This window comes from Eschrichtius robustus, chromosome X, assembly GCF_028021215.1.
Source record: "Eschrichtius robustus isolate mEscRob2 chromosome X, mEscRob2.pri, whole genome shotgun sequence".
Classification (NCBI taxonomy): domain Eukaryota; kingdom Metazoa; phylum Chordata; class Mammalia; order Artiodactyla; family Eschrichtiidae; genus Eschrichtius; species Eschrichtius robustus.
Genome location: NC_090845.1, coordinates 75,029,415 through 75,046,740, shown reverse-complemented (window position 1 = coordinate 75,046,740; position 17,326 = coordinate 75,029,415). Strand labels below are relative to the sequence as shown.

The 17,326-nt window shown below is 35.1% G+C and overlaps 1 protein-coding gene across 1 annotated transcript in view; it reads left to right on the top strand.

Moving 5' to 3' along the window:
• Nucleotides 1–17,326, top strand: part of CHM (CHM Rab escort protein) — a 188,622-nt gene that overhangs the window by 76,236 nt on the left and 95,060 nt on the right. The window contains exons 6-8 of the mRNA XM_068533890.1: nt 2,469–2,585; nt 3,105–3,225; nt 5,003–5,228. Of these exons, the coding sequence (XP_068389991.1) occupies nt 2,469–2,585; nt 3,105–3,225; nt 5,003–5,228 (464 nt within the window). The remainder of the gene's footprint in view (nt 1–2,468; nt 2,586–3,104; nt 3,226–5,002; nt 5,229–17,326) is intronic.

Here is a 17,326-nt window from a genome sequence, read left to right as displayed (position 1 = left end):
TCGACTCTCCCACCTCAGAGGCTCAGACCTGACACCAGGCCAGAGCACCAAGACCCTGTCAGCCACACAGCTCAGTAGAAAAGAGAGGAAAAAAGAAAGAAAAAAAATTAATAAAATAAAATTATTAAAATAAAAGAATTATTAAAATTTAAAAAAATATTTAAAGTAATAAGAAAAAAGAAGAGAGCAACCAAACCAATAAACAAATCCACGAATGATAACAAGCGCTAAAACCTATACTAAGGTAAACATAAAAATCAGAAACAAGTCAATTGCAGACAGCAAATCCCAAGTCTGCAGTTCTCCCAAAGTCCACCGCCTCAGATTTGGGTTGATTCCTTGTCTATTCAGGTATTCCGCAGATGCAGGGTACCTCAAGTTGATTGTGGGGATTTAATCTGCTGCTCCTGAGTCTGCAAGGAGAAAATTCTCTTTCTCTTCTTTGTTTGTACAGCTCCTGTGGTTCACCTTTGGTTTTGGCCTCACCTCTTCCTGTAGTTTGCCCTCAGGCTTCTCTTCCCACCCAGACAGGACAGGGTTAAAGCATTGGCTGATTAGGGACCTCTGGCTCACTCATGCAGGAGGGGTAAGGTAGTTATAATTGGAATGCAGGACGAGCCTGCTGCAGCAGAGGCCAGAGTGAGGTTGCAACAGCCTGAGGTGTGCCGTGTGTTCTCCCGGGGAGGTTGTCCCTGGATCATGGGACCCTGGCAGTGGCGGACCGCACAGGCTTGCTGGGGTGGGGGGGATGGCGGCGTGTGGATAGTGACCTGTGCTTGCACACAGGATTCTTGGTGGCTGCAGCAGTAGTGTTAGCATTTCGTGTTCATCTCTTGTGTCTGAGCTGGTAGCTGCAGCTCATGCCCATCTCTGGAGCTCATTTAAGCGGTGCTCTACTTTCTGTGGGCAGACAGGGAAGGAAACCCCTCTCCTCGCGCTCCCCGAAACAATGGTCTCTTGCCTCTTAGGCAGGTCCAGAGTTTTTCCTGGACTCCCTCCCAGCTAGCTGTGGCACACTAGTCCCCTTCAGGCTGTGTTCATGCAACCAACCCCAGTCCTCTCCCTGAGCCCGAGCCTCAGCTCCCACTCACCACCCGCCCTGGCAGGTGAGCAGAAAAGCCTCTCAGGCTGGTGAGTGCTGGTCGACACCGATCCTCTGTGTGGGAATCTCTCCGCTTTGCCCTCTGCACCCCTGTTGCTGCTCTCTCCTCTGTGGCTCTGAAACTTCCCCCCCCCGCCCACCCCCCATCTCCACCAGTGAAGGGGCTTCCTAGTGTGTGGAAGCTTTTCCTCCTTCACAGCTTCCTCCCAGAGGTGCAGGTCTCGTCCCTATTCTTTTGTGTCTGTTTTTTCTTTTTTCTTTTGCCCTACCCAGGTACGTGGGGAGTTTCTTGCCTTTTGGGAGATCTGAGGTCTTCTGCCAGCGTTCAGAGGTGTTCTGTAGGAGCTGTTCCACATGTAGATGTATTTCTGATGTATTTGTGGGGAGGAGGGTGATCTCCACGTCTTACTCCTCTGCCATCTTGAAGGTCCCCCCCCCCCAAACTAATGGTTTTGATTGATTATTTAAATTTCCTTTTTTTTTGTAGTTAAGCTGTTTTTTTTCTTTCCCCCCCTTATTTCAGATGTAATATTTACATTTTTAATATTTATCGAGTTATAGATAAAGATATCTCAGTTTAGGAAGTAGTGAAATCTGTTGCATTTATCCATTTGGTTAAATTCAAAACATGCTAGATAATACTGTTGAAATTGTTTTTCTCTCTCTGAAGTTGGTTATGAGATATATTGAAAGATTAAATCAGTCTCACATGCATGCTAGCAATAACCATCATCCTCACTTCTTGAGAACGACGTATCATATAAATCTAGACTGCTAGGATTACAGAGACCGTATAATTTGACTTTTTGGGTGGACATGCGTAGCCAGTCTTTTTCTTTTTTAGTTTATGAGGAGGTCCAGCAGGCTGGTTTCTTCTTAATAACCACCTGGCCTTATGTACAGCTATAGTCTTTTATCCAAAACCCTTGGGGCCTGGTGTGTTGTTATTTGAATTTAAAAAAATATATTTTAGAAAGTAATACAGTATATATGCTGGCTGATACTTTATATATGATGTAACATTCTTAGCAGGGTCTGAAGAGTCACTCTATAATTAAACAGTAATATTTCTGCAGTGAGATGTATGAATATTCACATTAAGTGGGACAAGTGGATGGAAGAGTCTTGTATCAGTTTGGGTCAGTTACGAAAAAACTTTGGATTCCAGAATTTTTTGAATTTTGAATTTCAGATAATCAGTGGTGAACCTATAATAAATTGTGTTATTTGTTATAATATTAATAGGTATAATGCTTTTTACAAATAATTTGAAATATAACAAAATTATATATCTTTATTTAGTGTTTATCAGTTTTCCCACTATTTCACCTTTTATTTCATTCTCTAAAATATTTTCTTTGTACAGCTGTTGTATTCTCGAGGATTGCTAATTGATCTTCTAATCAAATCTAATGTTAGTCGATATGCAGAGTTCAAAAATATTACCAGGATTCTTGCATTTCGAGAAGGAAGAGTGGAACAGGTACTGTGCTGAGCAAGTATTGTAACTGAGTATGATTTTGAGTTACTGTGTTTTATTTGGGAAGGATAAGCAAATAAGATTGTTATTTTCCTGGTAAAGCAGCATAATCCAATCCTGCATGGTGATTAACAACTGTAAATAGTAAGAGATTGTCAATTAAAATGTGTAATGTTAATTTTCTCATGATTTATTCTGCAGCTTGATGTTGGTGTTGAGAAAGTGTTAATTTCAGACAGCGTTGCTAGATTTGAGCTGTCATTTGTTCCCAGTTAAGGGTGACATGCTTGTGGCCTTTTAATGGCATAAAGAGCAACTTGGCAGGATTAAGTAAGAGAGCTCACAAGTTAATTAGCTCTGAAGTCAACAGAGATGCCATAAGAACTGATGGAAAGTAACATGAAACAGCCTGATTAGAAAGGAAATAATAATATTGTTATACTTAAAGGGAAAGAAGATGTCATTTGGAATACTTGTATCACTAGGAAGCAGTTTCTTAACTTTTAAAATCATGTTTTTCAGGTTCCTTGCTCCAGAGCAGATGTCTTTAATAGCAAACAACTTACTATGGTAGAAAAGCGAATGCTAATGAAGTTTCTCACATTTTGTATGGAGTATGAGGAACATCCTGATGAATATAAAGGTATTGTTTTTCATTAAATTTGTTTTCTTACATTATTTGAGATTTCTTATTATTTTAATATGCTTGCTCTGATTTAGTGAGCCACTCGCTATGCTTTTAAAATATTTTTACTTTGCACTGTCCAATAGGTTAGCCTCTAGCAAAATGTAGATATTTAAATTTAAATTAATTAAAATAAAATAAAATTCAAAATTTGTTCCTCAGTCTCACTAGCCACACTTCAAGTGCTCAGTGGCCACATGTGGCTAGTGGCTACTATGGCTACAGTGCAGCTGTAGAACATTTTCATCATGACAGCAATTCTGTGCTGGGTGTTCATTTTTATTCTTGTTAATTAAACACTGCTGTCAACTGGTTCTTCATAGATGATACTCCCTTTTCATTATCCATTAATTTTTTAATCATTTTTTAAAATTGAAGTATAGTTAATTTACAATGTTATGTTAGTTTCAGGAGTACAGCAAAGTGATTCAGTTATATTTATATTATATATATATATTCTTTTTCATATTCTTTTCTGTTATAGTTTATTGCAAGATATTGAATATATTTCCCTGTGCTATACAGTAGGTCTTTGTTGTTTATCTATTTTACATATAGCAGTGCATATATGTTACTCTCCCGCACCCCCATCCATTAATTTTTTTATCAGTCATTAAAAAATCTGTATGTTTTTTCATTTTTCCAGGATCACTTTTGCTTGGAATGTTGAATTATTTAGTTTGATTGATTAAAAACAAGCTAGATAGTATGGGGGTGGGAAACCCCTGGATTAGGCAAAGACATGGATGGTTTCTAATCTTGGCTTTGACCCATCTCACTGTGTGATCTGGGACCAGTTACTTCAGAGTTTGTTGAAAGTTGAATACACCACTCTAATATCAGAGCTTTACACTTAAAGTGCATTGAGCTGGAAGAGTTATCCAAAATAGGAATATACTGACAATTCACTTATAAAGTTACAATGAGAAATACAGCAGTTTTTTTTTTTTTTATATTAGATGGAATATTAAAAGTCTAGCGCTTGTTCTTAAAGCTTCAAGTCCATTAGATACTGCCAGATTGTTCTCCACAGTAGTATAAACTTATATTCTCTTAGGAAATTTTTATAATTTTTGTTTATATTATTTCTATAAAGTTTTTGTCTACCACTAACAGTCCAATTACATTTTTTCTGTTCTTGGCTTAAAGAAATAGTATTTAGGAGATCCTTATGTTTTGAGGTGTGATTATAAGGCAGTAAGACTGATTCCACTAGCCATACAGAAATTATTTTCATTACTTTTTAGTCATAGTTCATTGTTCGTAGTTTTAGGAAGAAATAGCAATTCAAAAAAATCAAGTATTACTCTATCGTTTTCACCAAAAAAATTGCCATTTGTCATATTTAATATTTCAAAGTATAATTATTGGCATTATTCTGCAGTTTTAATGATAATAAAGTAAGATTATTGCCGACTGTGGAAACCTGTTGTGATGATTAATGAATTATTTAATAATTTTCTAACTTTTTAAATCCATAAAATACTAAACAAAGAATCATCATTTAAAGCTTAAAAATTGTATCATCAGTCCAATTAGGATAGTGAGATTGTTTCTAGTTTTTTTTTTTTTTGTCCCCCCACAATCAATGGTCTCTGTCTAAAATGTAATAATATTACCACCTGTGTCCTTTGCCAAGTGTTTTAAACAGACCTGATCTAATTTTTGTGCAATGGTTTTAAATGGAAGTTTGGTTTTGATTTTAATTGATAAATTTTCATCTTTCTTTTCATAGCCTATGAGGAAATTACATTTTATGAATATTTAAAAACTCAGAAATTGACCCCCAACCTCCAATATTTTGTCCTACATTCAATTGCAATGACATCAGAGACAGCCAGCAGTACTATAGATGGTCTCAGAGCTACCAAAAACTTTCTTCACTGTCTTGGGCGGTATGGCAACACTCCATTTTTGTTTCCTTTATATGGCCAAGGAGAACTCCCTCAGTGTTTCTGCAGGTAAGACAGGCATTGGTTTTCTTATCTCTGTTAAACTGATACTTGAATAACAGATGAAAAATAGAAAGACAAACATGAGATTTAGTCAAGATTTAGTATATGCAAACATATACTTTGTTGTTCTACTCTTTTATAATCTGTTTGCCTGCCTACCTGCTTACCTAAATGATATAATCAGTCTGGCCTGTTTTTGAACTTTATAAAATAGAATCATACTGTAAATTCCGTTTTCCACTCAGTATTATGTTTCAAAGCATCATCCTTGTTGTGTGTGGTTATAGTTAAACTTATTTTCATTGCTACATAGTATTCCATTTTGAACATACCACAAGTTATTATTCCATTTTTCTGTTGATGGACACAGGGTTTTTCCAGTTTTTAGTTGTTATTAACATCCTGTGTATGTTTCAGAGTATACAAGTTCAAGATTTTCTCTAGTATACGTATCTAGGAGTGGAATTACTGAGTCATGGGATATATGAAGGTTCATACAAGATAGTGCCCAGTTGTTTCTCCAGAGAGTTGTACCAGTTTACCTCCCCCAGCAGTATATAAGAATTCTCATAGCTCTACATCTTTGCCAACATTTGGTGTTATCAGACTTTTTAATTTTTGTCAGTCTAATTCACATAAAGTATCATCACATTGTATTTTTATTTTACATTTCCTGGATTACTAACGAGATTGAGCATCTTCTCATATGATTATTGGCTATTCATGTTTTCTCTTTTGGGAAATGCTTGTTCATGTCTTTTACCCATTTGTCTGTTGGGTTGTTGTCTTTTTCTTATTGATTTGAAGGTGTTTTTATATATTCTGAATACTGATCTTTTCTCAGTTAAATGTGTTGCATATATCTTGCCTTATGGTATTTATGATGCATGGAGGTCATTAAGATTAATGTAGTCAAATATAGCAATCTTTTCTTTTATACTTAGCACTTTTGGGGGTAGTAGAGCATAGTAGTTAAGAACCTGGACTATGGAAACAGACTGCCTAGATTTAAATCCTGGCTCCTCTATTTATTAGCCATGTAACCTTGGACAAGTTTCTCAATCTCTTTATTATGTTTTGAAAGAATCAACTTTTGGGTTTTTTGATTCTCTGTGTCCTAGTTCATTAATTTCTGGTCTTTATTATCCTTTATTTTGCTTTCTTTGGGTTTTGCTCAACTCATCCCTCCCCTCCCCTGCCCTTGCAAATTCTTAGGCTGAAAGAATGAGTTAAATAGTCACCTTTTTAATTTTCTAATATAAGCATTAATATGGTAAAGTTCTAACTATTGTTTTGAATCTTACACAATTATTATATATTATTTTCATTATCTTTTAATCCTAATTATCTTAATTTCCATTGTGATTTCTTCATTGACCCATGAGTTATGTATTTTAAAATAGCTAATCTGGTTGATTCTTCTGCTCTTACCATCTCATTTAATTCTACTGTGTCTAGAAAATATGTTTTTATGGTACTAAACTAAAGTTCTTTGAACTTTATGACTTAGTATGTCATCAATTTTTATAATTTTTCCACGTGTGCTCAAGAAGAATGTGTTTATCTAGTTGTTGGGTACAGGGTTCTCTAATTATTGCTCTTGAAGTCTGAAGAGTCAAGCTTCGAGTTGTCATTTTCAAACTTTATTTTTATTGAAGTGTTTTTTCTTTGATCTGTCAATAATAGAGTGACGTGTTTTGAAATCTCCCATTATGATTTTTGATTTGTCAGTTTCTCCCTATAATTCTGTCAATTTTTACCTTATATTTATTTTGAGACGATTTATTAAGATCATATAGGACTTCCATCGTGTCTCAGTGGTTAAGAATCCACCTGCCAATGCAGGTGACACGGGTTTGAGCCCTGGTCCGGGAAGATCCCACGTGCCGCGGAGCAACTAAGCCCGTGCACCACAAATACTGAGCCTGCGCTCTAGAGCCCGTGCTCCGCAATGAGAAGCCACCGCAATAAGAAGCCCGCACACTGCAATGAAGAGTAGCCCCTGCTCGCCACAACTAGAGAAAGCCCGCATGCAGCAATGAAGATCCAACGCAGCTAAAAATAAATTAATTAATTAAAAAAAAGATCATATAAATTTATAATTGTTTAATCTTCCTGAAGAATTTAATGTTTTGCATAGTCTGCTGACTTTCTCCATCCCTAGTAATACATTTTTTTTCTTAAAGTCTAGTTTGTCTAATATCAAAGAGCTACTCCAACTTTTTAATATTTGCCTGTTATATCTTTCTCCATCCCTTTATTTTTCAACTATATTTAGAGCTCTAAATAGCAAATTATTACATTTTTTAATTCCATCTGACAATTTCTATCTTACCAAGTAGTGTAAGTGCAGTTAACAGGAGTCTATTCCTTCCTTCTGAAATATATTATTTTAAAAGTTCCTCTAGTTTATGCTCTGGGCAGTTAATGCTTTCTAGTTTGTGTGCATATGAAAATAACTTTTTTTTACCTTTTTTTCTTGAGTGAATATTTGTTAGGTAAACATTTCTACGTTGGCAGTTCTTTTCTCTCAGTACATTAAAATTTTATTCCACTGTCATTTGGGTTCCATTTTTGTTGTTGAGATGTTTGATGTCAGCCTAATTGTCATTTCTTTATAAGTGATATCTCTTTTTTCTCAGGCTGTTTTTAAGATATTTTGTCTACAGTGTTCTGCATTTTCACTACAGTGAATTTAGGTATTGGTTCCTTTGTATTTATCTAGCTTGGTATAGGTCAAACCATATGAAATTAACAATATTAAAACATTTTGACCTACAATTCCATATGGTTCAAACAACTACATTGCAAGTTCCTCTATCTGTGAATTGTCATTTATTATTTTAGAAAATTATCAGTCAGTATCTTGCAAATGTTGTTTTCATCCATTGTCTCTTATCTTCACCTCTTTGGAACCACAAATAGGTATGTTTTAGAACTTAGCATTCTCTCTTCCATGTTTTTTAATCTCTCTTTCATATTTTCTATTTCCTTGTCCTTCCTGCTACATTCTGGGTACCTAATAAAGGTCTGTTTTCCAGTTTATTAATTCTCTTCACCTGTAACTAATCTGCAATTTAACCCTTTTTTTTTACTCCAATATTTTTATCTTTCATTTTTAGAAGTTCTGCTTTTTCCCCCCAAATCTTCCTTGTCATTGTTTGATAGTCTCTTTTGCTTGGTCATTTCTTTCATATACAGATATTTTATATTCTGCCATGTGTTATTTCTGTTGATTTATGTTAATGATTTATTTCCTTGTGCCATGCTTATTTTTGACTGAGAATTTGTATTTGATTGATTTTAATCTGTGGAAATCTGGGGGCCCAAATTAAGAATGCTTTCCTTCAAGAATTATTTGTGTTTTCCTTCAGCCGGAAGGCACTAAGACTTGGGACCATTCTAACTCCCTTCAGGGGGTCCTTGCTTAATAAAGGAACCCCAGATACAGCTCCCACACTGATACAGGCAACACGACTTTTTTTTTTTTTTTTTATTTCAGTGTTTGTTGCTCAAAGCTTTGAGTTCAGCTCAGGGTTTGTACTGTGCATATGTGTGTTTGGGGTTGTGGATTTCCTATGGACATTTCTCTTGTCTCCTTCACTCTCAGCAGTGCAATAAAAATTATGTTTAATGTAAGAAATAGTATTTTGTTAGTAATAGGAGGTCCCTTCACAGTATCTAGTCCAATATGTGATTTTATGAATGGTGGTAAGAATGTTATAAATTTGAAAGTAACTTAATTCTGAAAGATAGGTCTGTGTAATTCCAGACAAGTTCTTCCTCCTCCACCTATTGTCAATGTAGGGATGAATGGGCAGTGTCATGTTCCCCAGGACCAGAGGTCCTCCTATCAATTGAAACTAATAGGGGAGTTCTATGGGTTTCTTAATCATTCTTTTCCTCTTCCTGTGGCTTTGCCCAATTCAAAGGGAGCTACACTACTTTCTCTCATGTTCCCACTTGCCACTTACTCCTACAGAACTTTAGGGTAAGGAATAGGGACAGAATGAACAGGTCACTGGGGAGTGAGCAGAAGCTCACTGGCTTCCTTACCAGCACTTTATGAAAATGGAATATTTAACCTCATTCTTATTTTTTCACAAAATCCGTTTATTTCCTTTCCTAATTCATATATTTGTAAATATATATTTAATGTTTATTTGTTGTTTTTAAGGGAAACAACATTTAAAAGTTTCATTTGTTTGTCCTGTACTGATAAAAAATTTGAATGGCACCCTTATGTGTTGAATTCTAGACAAAGGAAATATTTTTCGCCAAAGATGATTGTAACCTTCTTAAGGCTGAGGTTTTATCAGCCTTCTATATCTTTTTATCCTCTGCAAGCCTATCTCAGAATTTTGTGTGTGGTTCATATTTAATGTTTGTTATAAAAATTATATCTCGCTCTCTCCAATTTGAAGTGAATTGAAATTTCAGGGAATGATATAATTAAATGTATATGTATACGTGTAGATGGATAGATATTAAAGACAACAACAAAAGACTGTTATGTTTGAAGTAGTATATTAAACTTTTGGGTGGTTCTTTGGTAATTAAGGCAACTCTGAGTTCTTCCTACATATTATATATATGAATGTGTGTTTATAAATTACAATAAAATGCATTTACTTGGCCTAGGGATATTAACTTTTAATTTTATATTTGATTCCCTGCATAATGCTTTATAATTTCATATAAATATTGTTCTGTTTATATCCTAAAGTACTAACATTACCACCATCCATACATCATAGTCTACACTTTTTATCACCAGGTTATCAGAATTAGGTATCACCTGTTCTGTGATTTCTAACCACCGTTTTATATTCTGTTTTAATATAACCCTCTTAAGCATTTCTCACAGCCAGTTACAGTGTGTTCTCATCAAGGCTACTGTTATAAACGGCATGCATGCATATTTATGTGAAGGATTCAAAGACTTTTGTAAGTCATATCCTTGCATTCTAAATGAATTCTGCATAAACAGTATAACATTTTAACTACTGGAGATAACTTTCATGAATGAACACCCTTTGAGGTTTTTATCAATTTAAATAGGTAGGCGTTTTTTTCAGCAAAGAAAATGAAGCTTATTTATTGTACTACCTACTACCCATTGATATGTCAAGATACATAAATTGGACCATAGTGGAAGAAGGTCATTGAAACCTATATATTTTTCTAGTCTAGCAAGCCATAGAATTTCCCCTACTGTATATTAGTTGGTTAATATTTTTTCTGGCACACTGGGCAGGATATGTATGCAGTATATAGGTTTTTAAACTCTCACACTGTATCTCCAAACAGAAGTCCTTTTTAAGCCCTAACCGACTAATTTGTTTCTGTTATCTGTGTGGTTGGTAACATGGTAGCCTTTAAAACTACTTTCTAGTTCAGAATGGGTTTCATATACTGTGTCATGTTTTCATAACCTATGAAATGGAGCGGTACCTGTGGGAGCAAACAAACTCTACATTTTTTTTTTTTTTTTTATAAATAGACTTAGACTGCCCGGAGATTGTTACTTGTTTTTTGTAAAGAGAGAGAATTTAACTAATAGTTTACTAGGTAATTCAGCCTTCCATTCTTCAGATTTCAGCCTACATTTTATTTCCTTTTTTTCCTTTAATGTAGTGGGATTGTTAACACATACAGAATGAGTATGTTTTACTTTTAACATGTAATATAAATTGTGTGTGTGTGTGTAAAATCACCACCGAATGTTTTGTACCAGGTATTCGCATTCAAATATCGTTTTCCTGAGTATTGTATATGGAAAATTGAATAGATGCGCAATCTACCTCAGGAAATTGTGGAACACACATTGATTAACTTAGAGCTTTTTAAAAAAGAGAATGAAAGAACACCAAAAGTCCAAAACATATAAGTAACTTGCTCAAGATTGTAGGAATAGCATGGAACAACAGGAAAGGGAATCTCCCATTTGATACATTCAATCAGTAATGGCAGAAAGAATGATGCCCCAAATGGGCCACATAGATGCTACTATGATTTTGTCATAACCATGGAATTTGTTTTTTAATATAAAGTGTAAGGTATTTTATATTTTGTCTTTTTTCCTCTGCTTTAAAAAAATAACTTCTTTAGTCCAAAGTCCAAGATCAAAACATACACTTTACTGAATGTTGTATTGTTCCATTTGGAGAACTCATAGTATAAAACATTTCTCAGACCAAAGTAACCTGCTTATTTTGTTCTGTAATAACCAAGTTTTTTTATTCAGAGAATTTTCAGAAATCTAAGAGATGTTTGTTAACCTGGATCAACATATTTGAAAACCAAGAGAAGCCTTAAAATTGATGAAAGATTATACTGATGGAAAATTTTATGAGTTTATTTATGGCTTCAACTGCATGTGAAGTCAGAAAAAGCAAAATTGAGATGGCTTTTTACTGTCTGCCCCCAATGTTCTTACCCCTTCACCCCAACAAGTGTGGGCTAGATTATGGATCTAGAATCTTTAATGGTACATTTTTTTCCCCTCAACAGCATTCTCCTTAATCTCTGTTCTTGTAAAAATCTCCCTACTATTCTGCTAGTGATATAACAGAAAAACTTAGAGTTGGAAGAATGCTGTTATATTGTTTTGACTGGTTGTCTAATTTTACAAATGAGGAAAGTTAAGGTAAAGAGAGGCTGAGGCTAGAAACCAGATTTCCTGGTATGCATTCTACACAACTCACTTCTTCTACAATGTTTCTTTAAACAATGTTTTCTGGAAAAAATTAAGAGGAGATAGTTAATAAAAATATTGTTATTTGGGGGGATTTTTAAATATTTGTGGTTTAACAACTTGTAATTTGCTATGATTTCTTTTCTCACAGTCAATGCATAGTCATTCCCCCACCACCACCCACCACCCCCACAAAAAAGGCAGGAGAGAATAAGGGCCATTCTTACCCTGTTCTAGAAACATGTTCTGATTCTATGCCCAATAGGAAATACCAGTTTAGATGAATAAAGAAATTATGTCAACTTCCCAAATTTACCTAATTGATAAAGGTAAAAGGAGAAACAGACCATGAGCAAATCGATCTCCCCCCCCACCCCTATAACTTGTATGTATGCATTTGATAAACAGTAATGCAGATGAGCCCAGTAGCGGTTATGTTTTATACTTTTTGGGGACTAGTTAGCATTGATCTGTATTATGCTCCAAATCCCATTGGTTTCCTCCCACAGTGTCATAAGTAGAACTCCACGATACACCTAGGTGCAGAATCTGGCCCTATGTCTAATTGTTGGTAGATTTGACCAATCCAAATGTATGTGTGTGTGTGTTTATGTAAAGCTTGATTATTGAATCAAGCCTTAAATATTTGAAATTAAATGTTAAAAAATTGCCAGAGTGAATTAAAAAGAAACGGATTAATTAATTGAACATCAAGTATATAAATCATATGGTTAAGAAATATTTTCATAGTGGATCTCTACACACTATTGTTTTGCAGCAGTGCAGCTGAATGGAACTGCATTGAAATATACCAAAGGTTGTTAATCTAGGGTCCATAGGTCCTTGGAACTTATATATAACAGGTTATATGTATATCTTTATAAAAATATTTGTAGTTTCATCAGATTTTCACAGGCATCCATGACCTAATAAGGGTTGAGAACCATTGTTAGGAATTTTCTATAAAAGAAAGCATTATTTTTTTACTCAGATAATCATCCTTAACAGCTTATAAAAAGCAAAGGTTCTAAAGAGTGAATAGCAAAGGTGCTTCTGGGCTCTAAAGACAAGGGAGAGATGGGAAAACTTGAAAATATTGCTATTGGAACTGTAATTTGCAGGCACCTCTTTGGGTAGATGCAAGCAGATATCTGTGCTCTAGTGGTGTGGAGGAGAAGAAGTAAGTTTAGTGCAGTGAACCAGAGTGTACATTTTAGAGCCAGACCAATGGGGTCAAATCCCGGTTTCACCATGTACTAGCTGTGTATCATTGCACAAGTTATTTAACCTCTCTGTGTTCCAGTTTCTTCAATTTTTCCATGGGGATAATAATAGTAGTATCTACTTTATAGGTTGTGAGGCTTAAAGTGAATTAATATCTAGAAAGTGCTTAAACAGTGCTTGCCTTAGTAAGTACTACATAAGTGTTAGGTGTTATTACTCTTACTGTTACTATGATTATGATGATTACTGCTGCTGTTGCTGCTGTTGTAGAATGCTACCAGGGCAAGTATGAGACCAAGTTAGGGACTGAGCTAGATTTGTGTTCTAATCCAGTGGGTCAACAAACTTTTTCTGTAAGGATCAGATAGTAAATAGTTTAGGCTCTGCAAGCCATATGGTTTTGGTTGAAACTATTTGCAGTCTTAGACAGTATGTAAAAGAATGGACGTGGCTGTGTTCCAAAAAAACTTTATTTACAAAAATAGGTGGCAGGTTTTCCGACCCTAGTGTAATCAACTGGATAGACTTGTGCCTACAAAACATAATGATAATTTTTTTAAAACCCTGATGTTAGGAAATTATACAAAATTGCCTGAGTGCAGTACCTGGTATTTATTAGTCATTCATTAAGTATTTGATGGATAAATGAGTGGATAGTTGGTATTTATGAATTGCTGCAAAAATTAGGTGTTAAAGGACCCATAGAGCAGTATTTCTCAAGCTTTCACTTACGTCAGAATTTAACAGATTACTGTGTCCCATTCCCAGAGTTTCTGACTTGTAGATCTGAAGTGGGGCCTGGAAATTTGCATTCTAGTAAGTTTCCAGATGTTGTTGATGCTGCTTGTTTAGGGAACACTGCGAAGAGGAAGCAGCCAGGGGAATTGCTCTCTGGGCCCAATTCTAATCAACAAGAAGGAAAAGATTTAGTTAAAGTGACAGAAAACTTGTGAAGAAGCATCTCTGTCATTTGTTATAAGTTTGATTATTTTAATTTCTTCCCATTTTAATTCAACAGCTATTTTTTAAGCGTCTGTTCTCTGCTTTATACTCTCCTAGGTGTAGTGGATATATATGAAAAAGAATATGACATAGTCAGACTTTGATGGCAGTGTCAATAGTGTTTACTGTAGTTGAGGAAAGAAAATAGAATGCACACTCATGGACCAATTAAAGAATAAGAAAACATATTTCATCAGGTTCCAGAATGTGCAATGCAGGAATGAATGCCATCAGTACTCAGAAATGATTTGAAGGAGCCTAAACAGATATGACATGAAATTAATTTAATCAAAGCACACAGATGATACTTAAGAAGTTATAGGAATCTCAGACTGCTCTGTTAACCCATCCATTTCTAGAAAAAAGCAAGAAGATTGGGCTCCACTCTATGCCAAGAACCATCAGTGGTCTGACCCCACCTTGTCATTGAACATGGTCCATTTCTGTGAGATACATAATTGTTCTAGAGGCTCTTGATTTAGGCTAGAGTTTCTCAATTGAAGTATTGTTGACATTTTTGGCAGTATAATTCTTTGTTGTGATGTTGGAAGAGCTGTCCTGTGCATTTTAGGATGTTTATTTAGCAGCATCTCTGGCCTCTACCCACTAGATGCCACTACCTTCACCTACCTACTTGTGACAGACAAAAATATCTCCAGACATTGCCAAATGTCCCCCGGGGCAAAATAATCCCTGTTTGAGAAATACTGGTTTAGTCCAACTCAGTAGATATTTAATTTGGTGTAGTCTACTCTAGTTAAATGTTGACAGGCAGGGAGAATAAAATGCTCTTTCAGGTCTTTCTTAAAATCTTCTTACTCAACTTTTGGTTCTATAATCTGGAACTATGTAAAAATTCTTTAAGGAACAGAACAGTTTAAAATCTCTTGGCACTTGAATCAATGGAATAATTCATGTAGGTCATTTAGCAAAGTATACCTGTCAAGAGATGTTAAATAGCCATTAAAAAGCAAATTGTGGGGTAACATATAATCTTAGTAGGTAGGAAAAAAATGAAAATACTGAAAAAAAAAATAAAGCACACAGACACCTTTATAAATAAATGCAAGCCCTATTTCCCACCCTAGAATTCCACCCCTAGAGTTAACCATTGTTAAGTTAGTTGCATATCTTCCCATATTTCCCATGCTTATACAGATATCTATGTATGAACATGTATGTATATGCATACTTAAAATGTTAAGGGCTGAACAGTTCTCTGATATATGGACCTATGTGCCATAATTTATTTAATCATTTTCCTATTGTTGGTGTCATCATGCTTAATAAAATTATGTCTTTATTATATAAGAAATATAGGGACTTCCCTGGTGGTCCAGTGGCTAAGACTCTGCGCTCCCAATGCAAGGGGCCCGGGTTCGATCCCTGGTTGGGGAACTAGATCCCGCCTGCATGCCACAACTAAAGATCCCGCATGCATGCCACAACTAAAGATTCCGCATGCATGCCACAACTAAAGATCCCATGTGCCGCAACTAAAGATCCCACGTGCCACAACTAAGACCCAGTGCAACCAAAATAAATAAATAAATAAATTTTTTTAAAGAAATATAATTTCATGTACAGAAATTTTGGAGAACAGGAACAGAAGTATTACTATTGATTATTATAGTTAAATCCCATCACCTGTTAACAATAACCACACTAAATATTTTGGTATGTTTTCTTTTCCTTTCTTTCAATCCACACATTTAAAGAATACATGTAATTACAATCCTCTTAATTTTTTTTAATTTGGCCATCTTCAATTATAGCATAAGCCAACTTACAGCCATCATCTTAAAAACACATATCTCAGCTTAAAATAGACAGCAGTGGAAGGCCGGTATAATAATAGGCGTTCTTCAAATTCAGGTGTACTTAACCTGGCTTCCAATGCCTGGAATAAACCACCTGGGTTTCAGGAGTTTGGGGGTAAATACCCTGAAATCGCATTCCAAATTTTGTGTGTGTAATGTGCATAGCTGCATTTTTTAGGAGGTTCCTAGTTTCTGTCAGTGTCTCAAGGGGTGTATCACCCCTCAAAAAGGTTAGGAACCACTGGAATGTACTATTTCAATTGAGAACTGTCCTTATTAAATTAGAATAGCATTGTAGAATAGGTTAACCAAAAGCTTGTCTCCCAATAGCTTGAGGACTATTTTTTGAATAGGCTTTTTATAAACTGTAAAATCCTAGAGGGTAAAATAAACACAGTGGCATACCTCATTTTTTGAGTCTTTTGTATATGATTTTCAAGACAGTTTTCCCTCTAGTTAATAGTTGATATTGGCATCGAGATGATACATAAGCGTGATGATGTTTGTATGATCACTTGTTTGTTTTTCCCTTGAGGAGAGAGTATTGTGTGGGATAAACTGCAGGGTGGTAAGATAATCCATCATTTTGAAACCTGTTCTCTGGTGATGGATGGATAGACAGGTAAAGTAACTCAATAATCTTCATTTTTTTCCAGGTTATTCACAGATCAGTGAGCGTTGTCGTTAATAAAACAATGGAATGCTTTTGTGTCCTTTCCTGCATTATTCCTCAGGTTTTGACAGGAAAAGTCTTTTAATTTGGGAATAACCTCTTATTAAAACTTACATTACACTTAAGTGTGTGGTGCTGGAGCATTTATTGTGACTTTTATGAATATATTAGAATTATATTGGCTACACAAATTATACAGTTTCAGGTTCTGCTTTACTAATAGTCCCCTTCCCCTTTCAGTGCTAATTCAGATACTAGATTAAACTCACCCAATCATTTTTTCCTCAGGTAACTACACCAGGTCTATGTGTACTATTCCAGGTCTTAAAATAATTCTAATAACTTGTATTAGAGTGAAAGGTGGCTGACTATATATAGGGCAAGAGTGATATTCGAATTAAGTCCAATGATATTTGAATTAAGTCCATGTTTAGAGCTGAAATTTTAGTTTGATTAAATTGAAAGGTAACACTGTGTGATTGCATAGACTAACTTAAGTATCATTCAAAACAATTCTTAAGCCATCTCTTTGGAGCCAATATATTATTATGCAACTGTAATAGAAATAATATGTGAAGTGTGTTTATTTTCAAGTCAATTCAAAGAGTAAAAAAAAAAAAAAAAAAAACCTTAGGGCAGCCAGATTACAAAGATCTAAGGCTTTATTTGCCAGCTATGTTAGATAGCT